The sequence below is a fragment of the Oryctolagus cuniculus genome, chromosome 10 (assembly GCF_051225735.1).
Source record: "Oryctolagus cuniculus isolate XC-2025 breed Fujian yellow rabbit chromosome 10, ASM5122573v1, whole genome shotgun sequence".
Classification (NCBI taxonomy): domain Eukaryota; kingdom Metazoa; phylum Chordata; class Mammalia; order Lagomorpha; family Leporidae; genus Oryctolagus; species Oryctolagus cuniculus.
The window spans coordinates 119,065,269-119,080,371 of record NC_142876.1 but is presented as its reverse complement, the minus strand read 5'-3'; the positions used below and the strand labels follow the sequence as shown (position 1 = coordinate 119,080,371).

General features: G+C 60.8%; 1 protein-coding gene and 1 long non-coding RNA gene across 8 annotated transcripts in view; one reads left to right on the top strand and one right to left on the bottom strand.

Moving 5' to 3' along the window:
* Window positions 1-35: 35 nt before the first annotated feature.
* Window positions 36-12,089, bottom strand: CAMK1 (calcium/calmodulin dependent protein kinase I). 4 transcript variants are annotated; one of them, XM_089306686.1, is made up of 12 exons: window positions 11,897-12,089; window positions 8,500-8,614; window positions 6,427-6,558; window positions 5,424-5,498; window positions 5,209-5,347; window positions 4,609-4,735; window positions 4,440-4,515; window positions 3,834-3,946; window positions 3,386-3,464; window positions 3,214-3,301; window positions 364-481; window positions 36-275 (listed from the first exon to the last, which is right to left on the bottom strand). In XM_089306686.1, exons 2-12 carry the CDS (start codon window positions 8,580-8,582, stop codon window positions 193-195), a joined length of 1,113 nt encoding a protein of 370 aa, XP_089162812.1. In that variant the 5' UTR covers window positions 8,583-8,614; window positions 11,897-12,089; the 3' UTR covers window positions 36-192. The 4 variants fall into 4 exon arrangements, with proteins under 4 accessions (XP_089162812.1, XP_051685585.1, XP_089162811.1 ...); XM_051829625.3 differs by lacking the exon at window positions 11,897-12,089 and adding an exon at window positions 8,757-10,480; XM_089306685.1 differs by lacking the exon at window positions 11,897-12,089 and adding an exon at window positions 10,250-10,480.
* The window catches only part of LOC108175785 (uncharacterized), a 9,618-nt gene continuing 5,036 nt past the window's right edge, over window positions 10,522-15,103 (top strand). For 3 of the 4 annotated variants that reach the window (XR_016215090.1, XR_011379668.2, XR_016215089.1), the window contains exons 1-2: window positions 10,553-10,799; window positions 12,083-12,262. This is a non-coding gene — a long non-coding RNA (uncharacterized LOC108175785). Of the gene's footprint in view, window positions 10,800-12,082; window positions 12,263-15,103 lie in introns of all 4 variants that reach the window. The other variant, XR_016215091.1, reaches the window with a different exon arrangement.

Genomic DNA, 15,103 nt, shown 5'->3' with positions numbered 1-15,103 from the left:
GCTGCCCCAGTGCCACGTGCAGAGACGGAGCTGGCTGTGGTTTTATCTTCTTCCCTTTATTACAAGAAGGAACAATAAAATAGAAACATTTGTATGGAAAACAGAGGATGGCAGCGACGGGGTGAGGGGGTGGGGCAGGGTAGCTCCCCCATGCAGGCTGCCACCACCCCTCCCGGGCAGGCGTTCCGGGCCCTAGAGTTGCGGGGGCAGCGCGGGGGACAGTTCCGGGCCCGGCTCCATGCAGCAGTCCCGACAGCAGCAGCCAGCCCCTGGGCCTGTGGGGACAGAGGACGGGGCTGGCTGATGAGCGTGCCCCCGCTCCAGCCCGGCCGCCCACGCCCTGCCCCAGAGCCCGGTCCTCACCCCCCGCGGCCGGCGTCAGCAGCTCCCCGTGGCTGGCCGTCTGTCCCTGCCCCTCCTGGCTGGTGCCCAGCTGCAGCTTCCGCATGTGCCGCACCACGGCCGTGGCGTTGAAGGCTTGCTGTGGGGGGAGGCGAGAGGGAGGCGCGCGCATTCGGTGGCTGCCGTCGGGGCGTGGCTGCCAGCTCCTGCAGGCTTTGTTCGGTTCTACCCGTCACGTGGTGTGTTTACCTGCACGGGTACCACCGACCTCTCCTACGAGGTGCACGTACGTAAACGGGCCTCTGGGATGAGTTCACATGCGTACGTGAGAGCAGGCCCTGCGTGGCACCGTGTCAGGCTCCGTCTGAGCCCTGTCTCTGGTGACACAGGCATTCTTACACAGAACTCTTTGCAGAAAGGACTATTAGTAGGATTTTCCAAAGAGGAAACTGAGGGGCAGGCAGGTTAAGTAGCTCGCTGTGCGTGTGTGTGCGTGTGTGCGTGTGTGTTGGGTGTGTTCATGTGATGTGGGTATATTATGTGCTGGAAGTGTGTATGTGTGTATGTTGGGGTGGTTGTGTGCATATGTTGGCTGTGCGTGTGTGTTGGGTGTGCATGTGTGTGTTGGGTGTGTGTTGGTGTGTGTGTGTGTGTTGGGCGTGTGTGCATGTGTTGGGTTTGCATGTTTGTGTGTTGAGTGTGTGTTGTGTGTGTCGTGTGCGTGTGTTGGGGGTGTGTGTTGGGTGTGCATTGTGGGGGGTGTATGTGTGTATGTTGGGGGGTAGGTGTGTGCATATATTGGGTGTGCATGTTTGTGTGTTTGGGGTGTTGTGTTGGGTGTGTGGGGGTGGGTGTGTTGTGTGTGTTGGGGTGCGTGTTGGGAGTGCGTGTGGTGTGTGTGTATGTTGGGGTGCATGTGTTGTGTGTGTGTTGGGTGTGTGTATGTTCTGCGTGTGTGTGTGTTGGGGGTGCGTGGGGTGTGTGTGTGTTGGGGTGCATTGTGTGTGTGTGTTGGGTGTGTGTGTGTGTTGAGTGTGTGTGTGTGTTGGGTGTGTGTGTGTTGGTGCGTGTGTTGGTTTGGGCGTGTGTGTTGGTTTGGGTGTGTGTATTGGGGGTGTGTGTGTGTGTGTGTGTGTGTGTGTTGGATGTGTATCACTGCCTACTCAGCACTCTTCACTTTACTATCCCACAGCCATGGTGTGTTGGGGGTGTGTTGGGTATGTATCACTGCCTACTCAGCACGCCCACCTTACTATCCCACAGCCATGGTGTGTTGGGGGTGTGTGTGTGTTGGGTGTGCATGTGTGTTAGGGGTGTGTGTGTTGTGCATGTGTGTGTATATTGGTGTGTGTTGGGAGTGCATGTGTTGTGTGTGTGTTGGGTGTGCATGTGTGTGTGTTGGGGGTGTGTTGGGGGTGTGTGTGTGTTTGTGTGTGTGTTGGGTGTGTGTGGTGTGTGTGTGTGTTGGGTGTTTGTGTGTATTGGTGTGTGTGTGTTGGGGGTGTGTGTGTGTTGTGTTGGGTGTGCATTGTGGGGAGCAACTCGGACTATACTGTTACTGGAATTAAGACTTATTCTATGCATCTGCTCTCCCACAATATGGCGCTGGGAGAGAAGAAAACAGCTTCTACACAGCTGCCTCCAGTTCAGCCAATGAACTGTAGGACTTGCTCCTGATTGGAGGAGAGCAGCGTGCTCGGCGTGTGGGCAGCCGAGTTAGGATTGGCGGAGGAGGACTATAAAGGAGGAGAGAGACGGCATGCACCGGGAACATCTAAGGGCACCATCTAAGGGGAACACCTGTGCAGCCCCTGAGAGAGCCGGCCGGCGGTGTGCCGCTCCCCTGCGGAAGTGGGGAATGTGGCCAGGGGGAACTGCCCTTCCACGGAGGTGGAAGGGACAGTAGCCAACCCGGGAAGAACCAGCAGTAAACCCGGGGAGGGCCGAGCAGACGAAAGAACAGCGCAGGGTTCTGTGTCGTTCCTCCATGATGAGGGGGAGCGACAGTGCATGTGTGTGTATTGGTGTGTGTTGGGGGTGTGTGTGTGTTGTGTTGGGTGTGCATGTGTGTGTATTGGTGTGTGTTGGGGTGCGTGTGTGTGTATTGGTGTGTGTGGGTGTGCGTGTGTGTATTGATGTGTATGTGTGTGTGTTGGGGGTGTGTGTGTGTATTGGGTGTTTGTATTGGTGTGTGTGTGGTGTGTGTGTGTGTTGGGTGTGCATGTGTGTGTATTGGTGTGTGTTGGGGTGCGTGTGTGTGTTGGGGGTGTGTGTGTGTTGGCTGTGCGTCACTGCCTACTCAGCACGCCCACGTTGCTACCCCGCAGCCACGTTCCTGCCCCGGGCATCCTCTCAGTGGCAGCCCCACCGTCCACCCCGTCCCCACCAGCACCCACGGCGTCCAGCCCACATCACGTTGTGTCAGCTCCGCGTCCCCAGTGCCTGCGGGCCAGCCACTGCCCCCTGCTGCCGTGGCTGCACCTCCGCCCCGGCCTCGCCCATCTCCCTCTGCGCCCGAGACCCTTAGATCCCTGCCCCCGGCATCCCGCCCCGGCTGCTCAAGTCCTCTTGACCACTCCGTTCCACTGGCTGAGCCCTGCACCTCTCCGAACGGCCCCCTCTGCGCCAGCTCCCTGCGCCTCTGACACTGTCCCCTTGGCCCGGCTGCCGTCCACCCCTGAGGGTCTCCTGCAGAGCTGTGGGCTCTGGAACGGAGTCCGTGTCCGAGTGCTTGTTGGGGGAACGCAGGGCCCTTCTGCAGGTGTCTCCGAACTTGCTGTGTGCTCGCTCACGGGTGCCGGGTGCTGTGCCAGCTGAGCCTGGGTGGGGGTGGGGAGGCGTCCGAGCCCAGGAGGAGGGACTGGGGCTCACCTTCCACTTGCTCTTGGCGAAGTTCTTCTTGATCTGCTCGCTGACCGACTGGTGGATGTTCTTATCCAGAGCTGTGTCGCCCGCAATCCTAGGGCAGGGGAGTGGAAGGGCTGCCTGCGAGGGCGGAGACGGGCCTGGGACCCCCCAGCCTGGGGCCTGCGGGGGTGCTCACCACGGGTGCTGCAAGGCCTGCTCACAGGTGAACCGCTTCTCGGGATCCTTCTCCATCAAGTGCCGGATGAAGTCTTTGGCTGAACCCCCAGGACAGAAACAAAAGAGCGTGGCAGTGCCTGCCGAGCGGCCCAAGGTCACGCCTGCTCCTGGGGCCTGGCCCGGCAGAGGGCCCAGGCCTGTCGCCGTGCCCCCAGGCTGCTGTGTCCCAGTGATGAGGGTTCGCAGACTTACTAGGGGCACACAGCATTCCCGGAGTGGGGACTGAGTGTCGGGGTGTCTTAGGCATTGGGAAGGCAGTAGGAGGGAGGTGTCTCAGAAATACTGTTTGAAGACTGACTAAGTGTCCAGGGCTTTCTCACACTGGGGCCAAGCAGAGGGAGGCACCGGGCTGGGTGGCTGGGTGCTCAGTGTGGGGCAGGAGGCGCTGCGGGCGGGGCCCAGAATACCAGAGTCAGAGATGTCGTCCCAGTAAGGAGAGTCAAACTCGTACTCGGCCTTCAAAATCTGCTCAAAGAGTTTGGCATCGTTCTCGTCGTAGAAGGGGGGGTAGCCGCAGAGCCTGGGCAGGGAGAAACTCACCCTCATTTCCACGTCCGGTGCACGTGGGCTCCAGGGCAGTCCCGGCGGCCAGCTGGCACCCACAGGACGGAGGCTGCCCCTCTCTGCCTGCCTGGCTCCTGTCCCGCTGCGCTGGCCTTGCTGTTACTGGGGCCGCTCATCCTGCCCTCCTCAAGCCCCTCCCACCCTCGCCTGCCCCGCCTCCTGGCCTGCTCCCCGCTCCTGCTGGGTTTCTCTCAGCATTTTCCGACCTGATCCTCCTTGTCTGACAGACTGCATTGACTTCACTGTCTGTCTCCCTGAGGACAGGCCCTGAGTCTGGTGGGGTCTCTGCTATATCCCAGTGGTTGGCAATGCCTGCAACATAGTATCTTTTGAACAAAGTCATATTAGTCGTGACCCCGCAGGTTTCCTAGGGGTGGGAGCAGGGAACAGCAGAGGGAGGAAGACGGAGGGCAGGGAGAGGACGAGTCCGGAGCCCAGCCCCCACTCACAGGATGTAGGCAATGACCCCAATGGACCAGCAGTCCACGGCCTTGCTGTAGGGCTTCTGAGCTAGAACCTCGGGGGCTGCGGAGGGAAGGGGCCGACGTGAGGCACCTCGCCCGCAGCCCTCGGCCGCTCCCTCACTTGGCCGCCGCCCCAGCCCAGGGCCCTCCGCACCCACGTATCCAGGGGTCCCGCAGGCCGTGGACAGCACACTGCCCGGGTCCTCCATCTTGGAGAGGCCGAAGTCAGAGATCATGATCTTGGAGTCCTCGTCCAGGCTGTAGTACAGCAGGTTCTCTGGCTTGAGGGGCAGAAGGGTGGAGAGCAGAGGGGCTCAGAGCTACCTAGAAGGTGCTACAGCCTGCCTCCCCCAGGGCCCTCCGAGGAACACTGGGCCCGCCTCCCCCCCCAAAAAAAAGCCACGGGGGCTCCTTCGCTGCCATCTCAGCTGCAGGCATAATGAGAAACGCAAGGACGTCCTCAAGGAAGCCAGAGTTCAACGAAGGACCAGGACCACAGCGGTGTTGGATGGGACATTTCTGAAGCCTCCAGCTGTGTTTGCAAATCCCTGAAGAAGTCCTTGTTTGAGCACCTACTGTGTGCCAGGCCCTGGGTTCGTGTTTACTGATTTCCTCACCACATCCCTGCTGGCCCATTTCACAGGTGAGGAAAACTGATGCCTTGAAAAGCAAAGCGACTTGCCCAAGAACCCAGTTAGGGTCCGGCAGTGAGGGCTGTGTAAAGGCCCCAGCCCGAGAGCCCCCCGGGCCCCACCTTGAGGTCCCGGTGTACGATGCCCAGGTCGTGCAGGTATTTGACTGCATCCAGCACCTGGAAGATGAGGCGGCTGGCGTCCCGCTCCGTGTAGAAGCCTTTCTCCACGATGCGGTCAAACAGCTCCCCGCCCGACACCCTGCAGTGCCGACAGGGCAGTCTGGCCAAGTTGGTGGGCTGGGAGGGGGGAGGGGGCCAGGGGCGGGGCCACTCACAGCTGCATGACGAGGTAGAGGTGGCCTCCGCTCTCGTAGATGTCATCCAGGGCTACAATGTTGGGGTGCTTGATCCTGAAAGGAGAAAGAAGGCGGCTTCCCATGGCCTGCAGAGCTGCTCGGGCCAAAGGCCACGTGTGGGCCCCAGAGGAAGAGGCTGCTTCCCCAGGATACCTTCTGACTTCTGAGTGGGCACGGCCAAGGGTGGACACTGGCCTCTGGCTGCAAGTCCTGCCTCCACCACCTCTCTGTGCGTGCCCACCTTGCCTGGTGGCACCCGCCCTCAGGGGCTTCCCAGTGCTTTCTGAGTTCCCGTGGGGTCGGGGTGAAGGCCCCGTGAGAGGTAGGCGAGGTGGCCAGCACGCTGCCTGCCACACACTCAGAGCACTCAATAAACGATCTGGCAGTGTGACAGGCCCAGAGGAGGACCAGCTCTGCCACAGACCTGCTGTGTGGCTTTCAGAAAGCCTTTGGCCTCTCTGGGCCTCGTCCCTGCCACGCTCGCCCTGACAACAGAAATGAGCCTCTCTTTGTTGCCCAGGGTGGTAGGGAAGCTCAGGGGGAGAGACTGCAAGCCAGCAACTCCTGACATTTCCCAGAGAGAGTGAGAAATTTCCCATCTGCACAGTGGGTGCTGGGTTCGGGCAGGGTCTCAGCCGTCAGGTATTTTAAACTTGCTCGGTGGCTTCCATGTGTGTGCAGGCGTCATGGGATTGAGGTAAGGCCACAGGTAGCAGCCGCTCAGATATGAGGGTTCTGGCTGGGTGCAGAGAAGGGCCCCGGCAAGGCACTCTGGCATTAGAGTGACATCCGTCACATTTGCTGCCGGGAGCTCAAGATTCAAGATAAAAGAGCCCCCTACAGCCCGGCCAGCTGGAGGTTATTACTCCCGTTTCATGAATGAGTGATGGGCGGCGCCAAGGTGCCCGGGAGCTGTCCACAGCAGGGGAAGGGCGGCGTGGGCGGGGTCAGCCCGGGGGGGCACCGGCTCGGGCGCACGCACTTGTGCAGGACTGCGATCTCGTTCTCCATGCTGCCCTCCTTGCCCTCCAGAGCCTTCTTGGCGATGCACTTGATGGCCACCAGCTTCTGCGTCCTCTTATCCTCGGCCAGGATGACCTCCGAGAAGGCTCCCCTGCCGGGAGAGAGGATTTGCCAGGTGAGGAACTGGATCCCAGCTTCCCTCCACCTCCTAGGAGTTAGGGGGCCACCTCCGGACCAAGGAGGTGGGATACGCCTCCCGCAATCCAGCTCCTGCAGCGCCAGCTCCAGGCCTGGTCACACCCAGGTGTATCCCCTAGTCACAGTAACTGACCAGATGATGCAAACCAGGTAACTAGCTCCCTGGGGAAGAGGTGCTTTTTCCTGCTGAGCTGTTAAGATGTAAGCCTGGAGCTCATCTTTGCCACCCCCTGGGGAAAGCCTGCTGGAGAACAAAGGTGAGGCAAAGAAAATCGGACCCTTGGCCGGCGCCGCGGCTCACTAGGCTAATCCTCCGCCTAGCGGCGCCGGCACACCGGGTTCTAGTCCCGGTCGGGGCGCCGGATTCTGTCCCGGTTGCCCCTCTTCCAGGCCAGCCCTCTGCTGTGGCCCGGGAGTGCAGTGGAGGATGGCCCAGGTGCTTGGGCCCTGCACCCCATGGGAGACCAGGAAAAGCACCTGGCTCCTGGCTCCTGCCATCGGATCAGCGCGGTGCGCCGGCCGCAGCGCGCCGGCCGCGGCGGCCATTGGAGGGTGAACCAACGGCAAAAGGAAGACCTTTCTCTCTGTCTCTCTCTCTCACTGTCCACTCTGCCTGTCAAAAAAATAAAAAAAAAAAATCGGACCCGAGAAGTGGCCAGAGGCAGTTGCTGTTAATATCGTGGGTCCCTAGATCCAGCCATGCCTGACGTCGACCCCTGAGGGTTTTGGGTATGTGCACGGTGGATGTCTCCTCCTGCTGAAGCCAGCTCGAGTCATGGCTCATTTAACTCCCTCCGGAATCTTAAGGAGCCACTGGCATCACCTGGGGACTTTCTAGACCCACAGACCCTCAGGCCTCACCTACATTACTCAGAATCTGCGTCTCAGCAAATCCTCAGGTGACCTGTGTGCTCCCTCTTGGGGTTAAGTAGCAGAAGTGTGGACACCTTAGGAGCAAAGTCACTTACGCTCAAGTGCACTGGTGAAGGAGGCTTTCCTGCATTTGTTCCGCATCTCCTTGCTTTCCCCGGGAGAACAGGAAAGCATCTCTCGTGATGAGAGGCCATCGGGGTAATCAGTGACTCTGACAGCCTGCCCACACTGCAGCCAGGATGACTCCTGAACTGCGGACTGGCCGGAGGTCCGCATCGCCTGCGCGTGGCCGTGGGCTAACATCCGGCTCTCGCCTGCTCCCCTCCTCTCTGTTTCCTAACGGCCTCTGGTTCCCTTACCGCTTTCCACACCTACCTGCCTCTGGGTCTTTGCTTATGCTATCTATTGCTTCTGCCTGAAGTGCCCTTCCTCCTCCCTGACACGTGCGTGCCTACCCATCTTTCAGTCTGCAGCCCCAGTGGCCCCTGCTCCAAGGAGTCTTCCCCGGGAGGAAGCCGCAGCCCTCTCTGGCTTCCCCTGGAACCCAGCACAGAGCCCTTCTCATTTCCTGTGGGGCTGGGTCTGACTCCCTGTCGTGTCTGGGATCAACTCGAGGGGCAGAGACCAGGTTATTACCGAGTTCTTTCTGGATTCCCCACACCACCAGCAGAGCCAGCCCCAGCCTCAGCCCCAAGTCCAGGCCAGGACACCCAGCTCTTAGCAGGAAGCCGGCTGTACTGCCTCCTTCCTTCTGCCTAGCAGGGAATCCATCGCTGTGGCAAAGGCAGCTCCTGCCCCACCCACTGGCAGCCAGGAGGGAAAAGCTGTGGCCAGTCTGGGGCCCAGCGAGGTCGCTGACCACAGTCCCTGGGCTGGAGGCAACAGGAAGTGTTGACCAAGTGCCCAGAGGAAGCCCCACGCTGGACTCAGCCTCCTCCAGGTACCCAGGCCCAGGAGTGAGGATGCTCCCAGCTCCGCCCCGCTCCGAGATAGTCACTCCCCTTCCTGCCCCCAGACTCACGTGCCCAGAACATCGCGGAAGTCGTAAATGTCCCTAATGTCCTCCGCCTGCTTCCAGCTGGAGCCGTCCACTGCCCCCGGCATGGCCCACTGCCCCCCAGCCACAGCCAGGGCTCCTGGGAAAAGGAATGGGGGGAGGGGATCAGAGGGGCCCAGCCTTCTGCCTGGGAACCTTTGCCCACACCGTTCAGCCATTCAACCTGCGTTCATTGACTCCTTGATCCATTCACTTGACAAAACCATTCAGTGTTCACTCACTTCCGATTGGCTCATTCAGCAAATCCTCATGCCTAGAGAAACGTCTCTCATGGTGGCAGCAAAATGCTTCCACAGACTCCTGTGTCCCCTCGTTCAGGTATTCCAGCTCAGGTTCCAGTCTCTCAGTGCCCTCTGCAAAGCCAGCACCTAAAACCTCAGGGCAGCTGACACAAGTTCAATGCCTAGAGGATGCCCCTGTCTGCAGAACCAGCAACAGCCTGGCCCCACCCTGGGGACTGCTGGGGTGTCTCCTCTCCCTCCTCCTCCTCCTCCCCACCCTGGCCTCCCGAAAATCAGGTTTCTGGCAGCCTAGGCTTCCAGCAATATCTCAGCCACGTTTTTAAATAGCTCCTGCTGCCCTGTTACCATGGCAACAACAGCCACAGCTGGAGCTCCCCAGGCCTCTGCTGCCCACTCCACATCTGGGTCCCAGCAGCCTGAGAAATGGCCCTACCCAGTCTGCCCCCTCCTGGCTGGCTCTGTCCGGCGCAGACCCAGCCTGCCGTCTCACCGGGCAGGAGAGGGCGGGAGCCTTCATCAGAGGGGAGTGGGAGGCCATGCTGAGAAATGGGCTGAGTTCAGAGTTGCCCAGATGACACCCAGGAGGGGTACGGGGGAGGGGCTCCAGCTAAACATGCTGGGGGCTCAGTTGGTGGAGGGGATTGAGCCATGGGGTGCATTGGGAGAACAGGGTCTCCGGCCCACACAGGAAGAAGCCAACACAGGGCTGATGTGAACTGTAGCCTCGGGGCGGGCACTTTCCTTGTCCTCTCCCCGACCAGGAGAGAGAAGTGGGGCCACCCAGCCTGCTTCCCCTGGCGCGAGACTCCTGCCTGGGATGGGACCTTGCTCCCAGGGGCACCTGGTCACCCATCCCAGGGCCAGAAACTTCCAGGAAAGACATCTGGACGGTAGCTCTGGGGGCAGAGCCAGCCCGGGGGACCCTCCCAGCTCTCGGGCATCCCTGCACCAGACACCCCAAGTGGCAAGGCCTGCCGCTCCCGGGATCCAGCACGCTTTGTGTCTGCAGCCGCACAGGGTCATCCACAGCACACATGTGCACACACACACCCTCCCCAGGCACCCTTCCAGCTGGACACCTGCCTGTCCAGCCACACTGCCCTCTCGCAGACCCCACAGCAGCCGGGACTCCCCCACACACCCCAGGCATCCCATATTCACTCCTGCTCTACACCCTGTGCGCCACTGCCCTGGCTCCCAGAAGCTCCCGCTCTCCGGTCACACGGAACTCCGGCTGCCCTCGGCCCCCATGAGACGCCGCCACCCCCGGCCCGGACTCACTGTCCTCGGGGCCAGACCCCAGCACACGCAGCGGCCGGCCGCTTGCCCGCGACGGCAACCCCACCCACTGGGAACCCTTGCAGTCCGCGCGCGCTGCAGCCTCAGGCTTGCTCCGCGGGCCCCCCTCCTCCCTCCAGACGACCGCGCCCTCCCGCCCTCGGCCCGGCCGCCGCCGTTCCCGCGGTTGCGACCTGGTCTGCCTGGCACCTGCGGAGGTGAGGACGGAGGCCCAGTGCTGTCCACCGGCGGCCAGCTCGCTGGCCCCAGCCCCGCTCCCGCTCCGGGCCGAGGGTCCCCAGCGCAGTGGCAGGCACGGGTGGCCCCGCGATACCTGCGGCTGCCCCGCCGCGGGGCTGGCTGCGAGGCCCGAGGTGCTGGAGCGAGCTCCGGCCGCCGTTCGCTGCCGCCGCCCGCTCTCTCCTGGGGCTCGGAGCGCGGCCGGTTCCCTGCGCCCGCCCGCCCGCCCGCGGCTCTGATGTCAACGGAGGAGGAGCCTGCGGCCCATGGACGCGCGCCTGGCGCCGGGCGCCGCTCGCGCCGGGGAGGGGCGCGGCTGCGGGACCCCAAGCTAAAGGCTCCCCGCCCCTCGGCTCCGGTGAGACCCCATTTCCCAGAACAGACGACCGAGGCCCAGGGGCAGGGAAGCCTCGAACAGGGCCGGTGGGCAGCGGCAAGGCCGGAGCGGACCGTCGTGTGGCCCCGTGGACTTTCCTGCAGACCGGTTCTGGGACCTCCCCTAGGGTAGCTTCCCGCCCCTTTCCCGCCACCGTCCGTGCCCCAAGGAAAGGATGGGGGGGCGGGTGGGGGCCGGTGGGGAAGGGGTAGGGCAGCCCAGGCGGCTGGTGCCCGGAGAGACCGGGAGGGCGTTCAATCTGGGACCCGAAGGAGGAGGCCAGTGAGGATCGAAGTGCCACGTGACTGGGCAGGCGCCCGGGGCCTGGCTGGGGGCCAGGTTGGGGAGGAGAGGGACTGAAGTTGGCTCCGTGGCCGCGGGCAAGGAGCCATGGACCTGGCCCAAGACCGAGCAAGCCAGGCCATCCTGGGGGACAAACTCAGGGCCCTGAGGGAAGCCACTCAGTGCACTGGGGCCAGTGCGGAGGCCATGGCTCGGACCTGGCCCACCTCCACCAACAGCTCCCTCTCCTGTTGTCTCCTGTTTCCATCTGGAGATGTGCTTACTCCTGGCTGGTGTCCCTACCCCCGCCCCGTGTTATGCCCATTTTACAGATGAGAGATCGAGGGGGCGGAGGCTCAAGGAGAGGCTTTGGAGCCCCACTGGCCTGTGTCCTCCTTCCCCTCCGAGCCCGTTTCTTCTGGAATATGGGAATATTGACGACTGACTTGGAATTCTCGTGACAGTTCTGTGACACGACGGCTGTGGCCTGCCCGGAAGACTGTAGATCAAATCCAGAGAACTGGGCTCGGGCAAAGTGCTGCTCACAAGTCCAGAGTTAGCCAGGGACAGGGGACTAAGTGGTCACGGCTCCCTCCCAGACCTCGGCCTCACGGCCCAGGGAGCCTCCTGTCCCCGACCCGACCCGCTGAGCTGCGGCTGCCATACCACCAGTTCCTGTCTGTGAGGGCCCCCCTTGCTGTCCTGGGGGCTTGTGCAACATTCTTCCTGCTTTGTCTCCCTCTCCCTCCTCCCTCTTCCCCCTTCCTCTCTCTCCCCTTCTCCCTCCCCAAACACATTCTCTCCTTTCTTGTTTAAATATTGCTACTAAACAAATGCTACATGGTCATTGCAAGAAAACAACAGAAAAGACCAGAAATACACACGAAGCCGCTGGTGCAGCTCTTCCGCTCGCTCGCTCGCTCGCAAGCATCAGATCCCCCACCTAAAGCAGCGTCACCGCACAGGAATCTCGGCTCCGGGAGGCTGGCACGGGGCAGAGGAAAAACTGGGCTTGGGTCTCAGAGGCTGGGCCTGGAGACGCAGCTCTTGGTGGCTTTCTCTCCCGTCCCTCCTCTCTCCTTGTCTCGGTTCCTCTTTGTCTGATGGCCTCTTTCCCTCTGCCTGGCAGGCATCCTGAGGGGAGGGAGCCCCAGCTGTCTGACAAACCCCTGCAGGAGCAGAGCTGCAACCAGCTTCCTACATCCCAGTGGTTGTGCCTGAGCGACAGAGGGACACGCCACGCCCGTGACCTGCTGTATTACTGGACCCCTTCATGGGAGGGCCCAGGGAGGCCCAAAAGCAGCACCAGGTAACCCGTGGTGACACTTGGTGCACACTGTCCAGAACTTTGAAGCCTGTGTGTGTGTGTGTGTGTGTGTGCTCACATGGGCGCACTTCCTCCTGCAGCCCTCAGTCCCCGGGAACACATTTCCAGGTAAAACTAAACAAAGCATGGGCGGGGGGTGGGGGCGGGGGTGGGAATTGTGTTTAGCCTAGCAGCTGTGACGCTGGTGAAGAAGCTGGTGCCCCGTTACCAGAGCGCCCAGGCCAGGTTCAGGGCGCAGCTTTGCCTCCTGACTTTGCCACGGACCCTGGGGGTCAGCAGGGATGGTGCCAATGACTGGGAGTGAACCAGCCGATGAGGGCTCTCTCAGCCTGCATCCCTCTGTCTCTCCGCCTTTGAAATACATATAATGAAACTCCAAAAAAAAAAAAAAAAAATCCAGCAGATTCTGTTCATTTAAAACGTTTTTGGAAAGGTGAATTTAAATGTGATGCCACCACATCTTTCCTCACCCACTGCGGAGTCGGTGCTAACACGAACGGAGGTTTGGGAGTTGGAATCATCTGGGGGGCGTTTCCTCATCTGGGACTTGCCACGACCACAGCTCTGCTCTGCAGGGTTATTTCGAGGCTGAGACAGCTCTGAGATTTGCTCTCATGCCCCCAGCTGGCGGCCCTGTGGCTGCTGGGACCCCTGCGCTCACCTGGTGCAGTGCGACACCGGCTGCCCCAGGACACCTGCTTTGCACATGGCTTCTTCCTCTTCCTGTCCCACAGGTTCTGGGCGAGCTCCTGACTGAGGGGGGTCCCTGCTGCCCTCCAGCTGCCTACCCCACTTCCTCCCTTTGTAGAGAGGGAGCAGGAACCTCAGGGTCCCTGCGGTGTTTGCCGGCCCCCACCGACTGCTCGCAGCTCTCACGGGCACTTTCTGGGGCCAGTGATTCTCCTGCGTGGCCGCTGAGCCTCACCCCACATGCCCACAGAGCTGGCAGGCCAGGGGAAAGCGCCCCCTACCACTGTCTGAAGCGCCCTTCCGCTTCGCTTCTTGTGCGCAGTGTCCTTATCTATAAACAAGGGGAACAGTGCTCGGAGCTCTGCCAGGAGGGCCTTGGGAGGCAGGGCGGAGGAAGCCCGTACCCTCCCCACGCGCCCCGTGCTCAGCAGAGGTGCGATGAGAAATCTCCCGCCGCGGAGTGTTTTCCACGTGGGAGCCCATCGCCCCATCGTCCACACGACACGGGCGAGCGGGCCGCTGGGCTCCCTTCTGACACCGCAGCCGAGAAGTTCCGGCGCCGCCGCAGTCACAGGTCTGGTAGCCCAGGAAGCGGCCAGAGTTGCTCCCAAAGAAGAATGAGGAATGTTCCAACCCAGCGGATGGAAGACCTCTCTCTCTCTCTCTCTCTCTCTCTCTTTCTCTCTCTCTCTCTCCCTCTCTGCCTCTCTGTAACTCTGCCTTGCAAATAAATAACTACATCTTTAAAAAAAAAATATTCCAGCCGGCGCCACGGCTCACTAGGCTAATCCTCCGCCTTGCGGCGCCGGCACACCGGGTTCCAGTCCTGGTCAGGGCGCCGGATTCTGTCCTGGTTGCCCCTCTTCCAGGCCAGCTCTCTGTTGTGGCCTGGGAAGGCAGTGGAGGATGGCCCAAGTGCTTGGGCCCTGCACCCCATGGGAGACCAGGAGAAGCACCTGGCTCCTGCCTTCGGATCAGTGTGGTGCACCGGCCGCAGTGCGCCGGCCTTGGCTGCCATTGGAGGGTGAACCAACGGCAAAGGAAGACCTTTCTCTCTGTCTCTCTCTCTCTCACTGTCCACTCTGCCTGTCAAAAAATATTCCAACACAGGTTCCCACCCTGGCTCCCTTATGGCGTGTAAAAACATGCATGGAACCTCACCTCGCCCGCTGATCTGTGACCACACACCCCAGTCTGGAATCTGGTACATAAGTTGTTCTAATGCACTCTTTTCTTCTTCTTTTTAAAGATTCATTCGTTTATGTAAAAGGCAGAGAGAGAGAGAGAGAGAGAAGTCTTCTGGCCTCTGGTTCACTCCCCAAAGGGCTGGGCCAGGCTGAAGCCAGGAGCCGGGAGCTTCATCCAGGTCTCCCACGTGGGTGGCAGTGATGAAATACTTGAGCCATCACCTGCTACCTTTGAGGCGCATTAGTGGGAAGCTGATGGGAGGCAGAGCAGCTGGGACGCAAACCAGCGCTCACGTGGGAGGCTGGCATCCCAAGCAGCAGCCTAACCTGCTGTTACGGCATCCTGGGTGGCAGGGGACCAAGTGCTGGAGTATTTCCTCCGCTTTCCCAGGCACCTCGGCAGGGAGCTGTGTTGGAAGCTCAGCAGACAGGACTGGGACCAGCGCTCTGAAGTGTGATGCTGGTGTCACAAGCTGCAACTTAGCCGGCTGTGCCACAGTGCAGGTCCCCTTCTTCACTTCTTGGCCTCGGGGTTCTGGGTTGGCTCCTGTTGCACACCCACCTCTCCCCCCTGACAGCACACTCAGAAGGGAAGGAAGCAAGTCGTTTGAAGAGAGTTGGTGTACCAGGTAGGACAGAAGCCCCAAAGAACTGGCCCCAGGGCATATGGTGGCGTCCTCTAAGATAAAGGAGCATAATCTGCCTAGCTCCACCCAGAAATGCAAATCACATACCTGGGAAAACCTCTTGGACCATAGAAAACTCACCCTAACTAAGGAGATACTGCAGTTTTAAGCATGTTTTTTGAATTAGAGTCCTCCTTGCAGTGTGTTCCTCTGGTTTCTGCCTGCTACTCTCTTGCAAGCAGCTAAGAAAAGTCACCCTAACTAAGAAGGGGTCAGCATTACAGGTCTGCCCTCAGGCTATCTGCTATGATAATCAGGTA

Excerpts from the sequence above, each read along its gene's own strand:
- CAMK1 (XM_089306686.1), bottom strand. The coding sequence starts at position 8,582 with ATGCCGGGGGCAGTGGACGGCTCCAGCTGGAAGCAGGCGGAGGACATT. Across the intron at positions 5,499-6,426 it reads GAGATCGCAGTCCTGCACAA|GATCAAGCACCCCAACATTG; the intron begins GTGCGTGCGCCC and ends TTCTCCTTTCAG. Across the intron at positions 4,736-5,208 it reads TCGTACACCGGGACCTCAAG|CCAGAGAACCTGCTGTACTA; the intron begins GTGGGGCCCGGG and ends CTGCCCCTCAAG.